The sequence below is a fragment of the Austrofundulus limnaeus genome, unplaced genomic scaffold, assembly GCF_001266775.1.
Source record: "Austrofundulus limnaeus strain Quisiro unplaced genomic scaffold, Austrofundulus_limnaeus-1.0 Scaffold0, whole genome shotgun sequence".
NCBI classification, from domain to species: domain Eukaryota; kingdom Metazoa; phylum Chordata; class Actinopteri; order Cyprinodontiformes; family Rivulidae; genus Austrofundulus; species Austrofundulus limnaeus.
Genome location: NW_013952402.1, coordinates 2,870,984 through 2,881,270, shown reverse-complemented (window position 1 = coordinate 2,881,270; position 10,287 = coordinate 2,870,984). Strand labels below are relative to the sequence as shown.

Sequence of the window (10,287 nt, the reverse complement as noted above, 5' to 3'; positions counted from 1 at the left end):
TATCAGGGTTAATGGTTAATTTTAGGTACTAGGGTCTGGGACAGGATGTCTAAAGTGAGTAATTTCACGCTTTGGGACGGTACTATTTGTGCATTTTCTACACTTTCAGAAATTACGACAACAGATTCCGCCCCATCCCGTCAAAATATGACGCAAGGGGGGTACCTGATGCGTCAAAATTGGACGCAAAGGGACCTTTGAAAAACGTCAATATGTGACGACTCGGGAGTGAGAATGTGTTGGACTCACAGCTACCACCACACCAAAAGTTTAGCTACGCATTTATTAAATTGACTGAACATTTTTGTCTTCTAAAGTCAGTAAGCTGTGGCGGCCATCAATGTGATCTGAGCAGAACATAATGTAACAGTTTAAAATTAAAATAATCTTATAAAGTTGATGTAATCACTGTTATTTATTAAATTGACTGAACATTTTTGTCTTTTCTAAAGTCAGTAAGCTGTGGCGGCCATCTTGATTTAGGCTGTGTCCTAACATTAACCAGTTTAGACGTACATCCAATAATTATTTTATAAAAGTTTCATTAAAATTGGTCCTGTGGATCATTACGGAGCCCGCGAGGGGACACGGGGGGATTTTTTTTCTTTTGTGTTCCCTGGCAATACTTTTGCGTTACCTCGCAATATTGTTTTGCGTTCCCACGCAAAAGTTTGTTTTGTATATGAACTTAATTAAATCAGACTTTTATTTTGAAATATCTGGTTACCAAAACAGGACGTGTCGCCACAAGTTCGTGAAATTGACATTGATGTTGCGTGGCTGCACTGTGTTAAAATATCGGCATATGACTCACTTCCATGCGTGGCTGTGTGATATATTCATTCTGAAGCTGAATTAAAGCAGTAGGCTAACGCGCTAATGGTGAACATGTGAGTTTGTTAATAAACCGGCAGGCACAACAGTGATAAACTACTTTTGCGAGGGAACGCAAAAGAAAAAAAAATCTCCCATGTCCCCTCACGGCCTCCGTAGATCATGATGTATTATGCCAACAGACAGACCAACACAAGCACACACAAACACAGGCAAATACATGATTGCTTGCCTTTCATGGCAGTGACCGGCAATCATAGAAAAAATATTAAATGATCTTACGCTGTTATGAACTGTCTTTGAAATCTGGAATGACTGTTCATCAACAAACTGAGATGAGATTTCAGCCTGTTTGATGAAAGTTGTGATTTAAAACAGACAGACTGCTGTGACTATGTAAACATTTTCACTCACTTGTGATCCTCTCTGCTCTGACCCAACACACTGCGGTGTGATTCATTGCCTGCAGAAAAAGAAATTTGATTGTTAAGATGGATACACTGATGTTAAAACAAACAGGCTGCATGCTAAGTAAAATATATATGTATATAAATACATATATATCTACTGTGTTTATACTGTATATATATGTGTGTGTGTATACAATGTCCAAACACAAAGCAGAACATATAGCAATTGCATCACTGTGAAAAAAAGTAAACCAATTCAAGGTCAACAAAAGACATTTTATTAGAAATTAATTTATTTCATTAATGTGTTTAGTTTGCTGAACATTATTTTAGAGCCTTTTATTGAAATTTAGTCCTTTCTTTAAAATAACAGTTTAGCTGAAATGCTTAAGGATCTAATTAGACATGAGGGACATTTATTTTGGGGGTTTAAACGTGCAGGTTTACTTTTTTTTTTAGTGGAAGTTAGCATTTGATGATTATATTAGGATTAGGATTAAGGTTACCTGCTTAGTGTTTAGTCTTCCTTTCAGTCCCATGATTTACACGCTTAATCAGAGTCGGGCTGCAGCTGTGCTAATCACAAAAGAGAATTCCAACCGCTGAATGGACTTGGACATTCGTTTTTTTTTTTAACACGGAAAAGTGCAGAGCAAATACAGCTTATTCAGGGTGAATGACAAGAAATGCAAAAAAAGAGGTTAGCAGGAACATTGAAAAGTTGCAGATTACAACTAATAAACACACTATCAGAGGGAAAAGACCAAGATTTAATCCATGTTATGGGCCAGCTTGGATTGTTGAGCATATTTAAGGCATTTTAATAGAAATGTGTGAGGAGTTCTTACCTCTTTTAAACGCCAGAAACAATGTCAGTGAATCAATGTCTGTTTATGATGTAACACTTGAAAGAAAAGAGTTTATTAGCTACTAAATAGTGATGAAATATTCAATAATAATAGAGCAAAAATATAGATTAGTTTATGAATGAGTCATTTGGGGTTTGTTTCCTTTATGAAAAATTATTTGTTGCTTGTGATCAAATGTCAGCGTTTAGATAAACATTTTTGAACAAACTATAAAAAACACCTATTTAACGCTCAACTGTTATTTATTAAGTCTTTTACAGTTTGAGGTTTATGATGTTTTTATTAAATGCTTTATGTACAAATACAGAATACAGACAGAACATGGCACATATTATAAATTACATACTGTGAATTAGTGACTGCTTTCAACCCAAGCAAAATAAGCAAAATGTATTTTTTGCACAATCACAATCTCACATCATTTTTTAAAATCTAAAATCACAATTTACCAAAMAATTTTCTTCCTTTTTTCCCCTGGATGAGTCATCTTTTATGGAGCAGTCATTTATTGGAAAACTCGAGGTGTAATTAAGAGTTCTGAACATTAAACATCTTTGAGAGAAATTTGTAGCTCATCTCGACACATTCAGGTCTTAAATCCTTCAAGGATTGGTTTCCATTTGTTGCGTTTAACGGAGTCTACCGTGTTATTTCTGTTCGGGGCAAAGTGTGGCTGTCTGGAGGTGTGTTACCATGGAAATGGCTTTTGCAAATCAAGCAACAGCTGAAATCATTAAGAAAGCAGAGCGTCTGCGGATCAGTATTGGTTTATAAGAGAGACATTTTCCACAAAACTGTTTCAAAAGGCAGAAACATCCTCGATGGAAATCAGGATGAATTTTATCACTGCAATATGATGGAAAATATTAGTCAAATAAGCTCAATAACCAAGTAGTTCTGGTTCATGACAKATCAATCAATTAACTAAGAGGCTAAAGATTAAAAAAGATGATTTTTTAAAATAATTTAGCATCACAAAAACTTGTTTCCTCTCTTTGTTTTAGTTAGTTATTAGAATTTGTGGGCCAGTTTATATAATCTCAGCTAAAGGCCTGTTTCACACAAGTCAAAGTAGAAACTAATGAGCTAAAATGTGGCCATTGGCTGCAATGAGAGTGTTTAATGATAATCAGCAGCTTTAAAATATTATATCAATTTGTTTGAATGATATGTTTCTCGATATCATAAAATCTATCAGAATGATTTTGATTCAATTCAATTCACAAGTCTACAATCAATATATGGATGTGATGTTTTAATTAATATATTGATATATCAATATATTGCTACATCCCTTTAAAACTGAGGACTTATATCCAATTAAGATTCATGGGATTACAACATTTGGTTAACCCCCACACACTAATTTTTCAATACAGGTGCTACATTTAAAGTTGCAAGAGTGGTCACAGCTAATTTCTCTTAACAGAAACCAATGTGTACACTTCCTGTCATCTTGAATGGGAGCTACTTTTGTTCATTTACTTGCGCAAGCGCAGAAAAACTATTGACTGCAGCCGTCTGCAGTGGGCATTTGTGATTTGACACAGGTGCTGGGTGTTTCCAAAAGCCTCCACTCTGAAACCTGGATTCAAAACGCTTCGGTGTTCGAGAAAATTAGCACTTTTTTTCCATGTACACAAACAGCCAAAATGCTACAGCTACACTTGTGTAAAAGGGTCTAAATGAGAGCCGATATCATGACATGTTCCTGTGAAGCAGGTTGCACCAGTGCTCTAAGTCCAAACAATGCTGCATTCAGTGTCATCAGGGAGCAATTACTGCTTCATGTACTATCTTTCAAATTTATTATTTTTTATTTCTCATTTCGCAGCCTTGCTTCTATAATGTGCCGTTGTTGACAACTGTCACAACATTATGGGATATTTCATAGCCTCCTTGAAAAATYTGATGAAGTTTCTGTTTTTTTGTCTCCCGTTTCTGACTATTTTAATGATGCTGACACAGGAAGCACAGRAAACAGAACGGGGGTACCAAAGCGTGGGAGGAGAAGGTACCTCTGCTTTTCAAGCAAGTTACACAATGACAGAGTGTAGAAAGCTGGCACAGAGAGCAGGAGTAGGCTTGTGAACCCATAATTATCACTGCCATAAAGGCAATAAATGGAAACCAATCTGTCACAACAACAAACATGACCTGTGAGAACAAATCTGAAGAGTAATYTTAAAATTATGAAACCACTGTTTTGGGGGAGGACAGAAGATATTTAAACAGCTAATTGTAAGCACAACCTTCTTTTATACGCATGGGTATTTTTATGTMCAAAAGAAAAGACTCCGTCTTGTATGAATTAACACATCAGAATAATACAGTAAAGTTTATGGTCGTTTTTTTTTCTCCATCATTTTTATAAGCCGATGAGCAAAAAAGTGAACATTACAGCATTGTATGAAAAATTCAGAAGACAAAAAGTTATAAAGAGAATTGCAGGTCACAAATCTGGAGCACCTTCAGTATCTACCATAAGGGTGTTTTCTGTAGCCCCCTCTTGTCAGCCGTAAAGTAGGAGCTTTGAGACCGGGCCGGGTGCTTGTCCACTCTTCCTCTGCAAAAATAGATAAAAAATAATAATAATAATAACACGTGGAAGAAAGCTTTGTGTTGAGAAATTTCATGCAGCAGAAGTTGTCATATTAACACCTGATATTCCGGTAGACTCGGTTCGATTGGGGACCAAAATTGCAAGAATTGTTTACATTTTAAGTTGGTGCGGTTCGCATTCATACTGCACTTTGTCAAATAAGCTGAGAACAACCTGCTCCCTTCCTCACCTGTGGTGGTGCTGCACCAAGAACCACTGAGGGAATCGACACAAAAACCTCAGAAGAAGACATGGAGTGCTACTTCCTTCTTCACAAAATGTAAACAATCATGGAGTAATGTCAGATTTTAATGGTTGTAGGATTTATCTTTTGTTTTTGGCAAATGTGCCAAACAAATAGTCTTCAATAATGAGTGGAAGATGGGGCAGAACCGCAGAGAATGTTGTTTCTTTTACAAGGTGGCTGAGACGGCTCCACGTGAGGCGGCATTCACCAAGAAGGAGCTTTATTACTATTACTACTCAGAATGACCTGCGTTGTAGTCCGCTTCCTTCTTTTGGAGCGGCCTCTAGTTTGCTTGGCTTTCACATACGCAATCGAATTGCACCAGAGTTCACTACAACCTAACCAAGACCCACCTTTATTGGTGCACCAGAGTTCACTTTTTTGGTACAAATCAGAGTCTGATTACGTGTTCACACCTCCCCAAACGAACCAGACTTTCCAGGTAAATGAACTAGAGTTTGAAAAGAAAGAATAAGTAGGTCCTCTGAACGGGTTCTTTAATGAAACATTTTATCTCTCCTCCTACAGACTTCTTCAGTCTGAGGAGTTTCAGGTGAACTCAGCCTTATAAGCACTGCCTCCACATGGTGGACCAACAGGTTGGTCACATACAAAAGAGGACCATCAGRCAAACAATAGGTTGTTAGTGCCTTGATTGGCTCTATTGTTCATASAGGGTCARGTGGCCCATCACCTGACTATTGTTAGGGCCCTGATTCACACAGGGGGCTGAGTCATACTTGCAATAACAGCATTGTAGGAGGGGGACAACTGGACATGAAGTCCTCTACCTCTGTTTAATGGTGGACGGTTTTTCTTCACAAAAATGGCTTCCTTTTCTCTCAAACCAACGTTCCTCTCTATCAAGGATGAGACTATCTTCATCCCTGAAAGTGTGACCGCTGGCCTTTTAGATAAGTGTAAATTGCAGAGTCTTGGCCTGATGATTTTGCTCGTCTGTGCTGGACCATTCTTTTGAACAGTGGCTGCTTTGTTTCCCCAATGTATAACTGATCACAGTCCTCCTACTTAACAGCATARACAAACTAGAGCATATATGAACTAGAGTTCGATTAAAGTGGACTAAACAGAGCTGGTATAAATGCACACATACATTCGGTCCTTTCACAGTACGTTTCACCAAGGACACACAAAAAGGTCTGAGATAAAACAAGGGTTCCCAAATGGTGCACTGAGTCTGGACCCTAAACTCCACACCTGGCTAGAGGTTTCTGTGTGCAGAAAGAAACTGCCAGCCCACAGAAAAGACAATAGTGAAGAAAAGCAACATGGCTCACACTGAAAGAGAACATAAATATTTATATTTTCTAGACGTTTGCTAGAAATAACATTTCTTTAGGCAGACCTTGTTGAATTTTAATTGAAAACCACTAGATTAGACTGTTTGTGCTTCCCCCCTTTAAGRCAAAATGCATAAAGATGGCCACCTTACAATGCACATTGTGCCGCTTCCAAAAAAAGAAAGTTTTTATGAAGCAGAAAATGAAATCATTGCTCCCTTGGTTTTGGTTTGATTCAACCCCAACGCCTCAGAGCCCAATTCATCGTGCTGAAAATTAATGAACCTGCAAACCTGCAATGGCAACCAGCGCACCGCTGCCATCACGGCACCTCGCGCCTCAACATCTGAGATTTTTCTTGCTTACATTAAATTTCTCCCCGTCAAAGCTTTGAATCTATTACTTTGAAAATCAATGACCTCCTTTATGGAAATAAATACATATCTTAAGAACATGTCCAGACATCTGGGGGTACGGAGCTCCATCCAAGATTGATTCATGTGCACGCAGAGGAGGAGAGAAATAGCTTTTTGAAATAAGCCTTTAAGGGCACGTACCCAAAAGGCAAAACAGRTTCACAACAGGTACCGACCGGTTAGCCCAGTGAGCTTCCACTGGCACATTCACYGTTTTCAGTTTGCAGCCAGGCAGGTAGGAGGGGTGATGCATGCGGCAGTGACTCCCTGGGTCAGGAAGTGGGCTGGYACTGCTGGCTTTTTCTCTTTGTCTCTTGGCTGTTAAAATTCTTTTAAATAACAGTGTAGCCACAGCTAAAGCTCTACGATCAACAGAGATGTTTTTAAAATCCCACCTGGTGCTTCTGAATGTGGTTAATTACCTGCAATAATGGTGAAAAATTACTATTGTTTTTTTAATTTTTTTTTACAAAAAAACTGATTCAACACAGCCTTTTCTAAAGACTAATATTTGAATATTTTGGTTAGTCTACATAAATTTAGAAGTGAGGTACATGTTGCTTGATAAAAGGACCTAATTAGTTGGCTTTTAAAAAATTCAAATCAGTTTTATAGATAGACTAAAATCACATAATCAACACTTTTTTTTAGATTAAATGGTGTCCTTATGTTGCACTTTTTTTCTAGATTAAACACAGAGTTTCAAAAAGAACAACATGAAAATGAGAGTGACTCATGTTAAGAGCTTCTGAGGYCATAAAAGACTGAACTTACCATAGCTGTAGGATTCATCACTGGTTCCGTGTCCATATTCATAATACTCTGAAAGGCTAAACAAAAACATAACCATCACTCAAAGTCCATCTACATTTTAGCAGTCACCAATAAAAAACAAAACTGAAATCATAGTTATCTATAATGTTATTAACTGTTATTCCTAAACCCAGTGGTTCTTTTATAAGGAGGAAAAACAGCTCCTAAATGTGTGGTTTTACTCCCTGGAACGCCTCCATAATCCTGCAGCAGATGGGCTCTGTAAGGTTTAGAAACTTTAGCTCAGGGATGAGCAAATAAAACATTTGTTTAAGACCATTTTCACCCATGGATTAATTACACTCTTGGTGCTCAGTTGAGGATTTTCAGCAGCAAGATGGTGAATGTGGGATTTACTGCTGCGTTTGTGTTGCTCATGTTGCTCACTGATGTGTTTTTAATAAACAGGAGAACTCTATCTGGCACAACRACCGAATATTAAGCTTTCTCGTTGGGTGGCATTTTGAGTGAAATGTYTTTACGCCAATAAAGCTGTAACCTTACCCTATGCTTTATACGTWTGTCTGTTTTAACATTACCTCTTAGACTGACTGCTGTAGTCGTCTTCATAGGCTTCGTAATTCTCGTCGTCGTATTCTCCTCCGTATCCATCATCATAACCCTGCAATTAAAAAAACACAATAAATGGACTTACCAGTAATATTTCTGTCCACCATAATTTGTTGGATACAATTAAAATAAAACTGGCATTTGACAGAATACACAGACATACGCTGCTTTTAAGACCCATGTTTTAAGTAAAAATTTTGTTATTTGTTAGTTTTTACAATAGGAATTGGGAATTACGCTCATCTACTCTATTACCACATCCGATATCAGCTCAATATCAGAAATATTCACGAAGTTTTGTGTTAATGTGACAACCTGTGACGGCCGTCTTAAATCAAACTAATTAAAAATTTAATCAATTATAGAAGAACACCCAGCCATTCTTTTCTAAGCATTTCAATAAAACTTGACCAATCGGTCATTAAGTATTTTGTTAACAGACAGGGTTGAATTTATTCCATAGTAAGGCTTTAAATAAAGAGTTGAGTCAAGCTGAAGTGTGTCAGGAATGAAACTCATCTATTATCACACCAAATATGAGCTTTTTTTTGCTACCCTTTTGCTTTTAGTTTTCATTCTGCCTTTTGATACCTATAACTACCCATTTGCTAGTTTAAGCTTTTATCTAACGTTTCACTGCTTTTTGTTAAATTGTTTTGTTGTAGATAGGGATTTATTATTGCTCATGGTGAATCCAGTGTAATTTTGCCTTCAGAATAGGATTGACGTAAATCTCCACCACCCTATTTTTGGACTCCTCTCTTTTGTGTTTTCTATTGATTGACTCGTAAAATCCGCTTCATTAGAACACTTTCTTTTTACTGTCCGGTGGCTGAGTGTTAATACACTCCGKACAGTTGCTTTCAGTTTCGACTGGGCACTCTGAGTAATTAAGTTTTATGAGGTGAGGTGAGTGCCTAGTTGTCTTTTCCACGCCATGGATTGGGTGAAAGGAAGACTGCTGGCACCAGTAAAGCTGAAAAAGGTAATTTTACAGCCTGTCTCAACTTTTTACTGTTGATTTTTTCTACTCTTTGTTAGTTGCTAGAACATCAATCATAGATGAGGCATTCAAATGTAAAATAATATTATTTGTAAACTACATAAGTTTTGTTTAATGAATCAGATTGGACATAGGTGGCATTCTCTGGTTAAAGGAGAATCTTGTTTTTAAATCCTTTTTTTTCACATTTAAGTCCTTCGGTTGGGGTCTATATAAAGTGGAACTGCAATGCTTTGGTCTGAATTCCTCCTTATTGTAACTCCACAAGCCCCCCCTTGCACCCCTTTTCTGAGGAGTGTCTCAGATCAACTCYTTTTGAGGCTGTCTCTTTAAATCCAAATGCGGCGCCTTACACCCCGCCCCCTCCAGCTTCCAGAGGGGTTCATTCTATTTTGATAGAACTAACTTTTTCATAATTAACATATTAATGAAAAAATGTCAAGGGATGATCGAGGATCTTGAAAAGATTCAAACTCAAATTAAGTGAAATAATCTGCCAGTGGAATAAGACAATTACACRTGCTAAGATTTCTAGAAATAAGGAAACTTTGTAAGCTAACAAGATGAAAAATCTAACACATTCTTCTCCTGCTCAGAATATCAGTCTCAAAACAAGATTAAAAACTACTTTTTGGCTAGACATAAGATTGACAGATTTGGTAACATGGACAATCAAGATTGTGAATAATTTAATACTTATGGATTTAAAAAAAACATACACACAGTATTTTATATTTCTTTGACTTATCTTTTCTCTAGCCAAACCCTATATTGATACATTGTTCAGTTCTGACTAAAAATAAGCATTATTATTTATTAATATGGTTTGGGTGAAATGTTATCAGTTTCATTCTGCAGTAGCATCAGTCAACATAAGCAAGAGATTCATTCAATATGCAGGTATTGATCATATCTTTGGTTAAGAGAGCAATATTGAAGACTGAAAGCTAAACCAAGCTGAGGAAGTGTCTGAGGAAGACTTCGATATGATTCTGAAAAATAAGAAAAGGCCTTATGGCACAGCATCAAAGTTACTCTGAGGCCAATAGGTAAGCTGGATCACATGTTTCAGGCAACAAGATGTTGAATATGGGGTTTTTCAATAAGCATAAGAGTTTCCTGAACTAAAAATCAATAAGAAAAATTTAGTAAACAAAAAATCTAAAACAAAAATTTCCATGTTGTGATCTTATGCTCGAACCTTTGCCACTAAATATAATAT

The 10,287-nt window shown here is 37.0% G+C and overlaps 1 protein-coding gene across 4 annotated transcripts in view; it reads right to left on the bottom strand.

Moving 5' to 3' along the window:
• The window catches only part of khdrbs2 (KH domain containing, RNA binding, signal transduction associated 2), a 110,149-nt gene that overhangs the window by 12,628 nt on the left and 87,234 nt on the right, over nt 1-10,287 (bottom strand). For 2 of the 4 annotated variants that reach the window (XR_001310462.1, XR_001310464.1), the window contains exons 7-10: nt 8,032-8,114; nt 7,454-7,509; nt 4,596-4,679; nt 1,249-1,297 (exon numbers count right to left, since the gene is read on the bottom strand). Coding sequence is in view for 1 of the 4 variants with exons in the window: in XM_014011380.1 (XP_013866834.1) it covers nt 4,585-4,679; nt 7,454-7,509; nt 8,032-8,114 (234 nt within the window). In the remaining 3 variants the exon portion in view is untranslated. Of the gene's footprint in view, nt 1-1,248; nt 1,298-2,373; nt 4,680-7,453; nt 7,510-8,031; nt 8,115-10,287 lie in introns of those variants that run through there. The other 2 variants (XR_001310472.1, XM_014011380.1) reach the window with 2 other exon arrangements.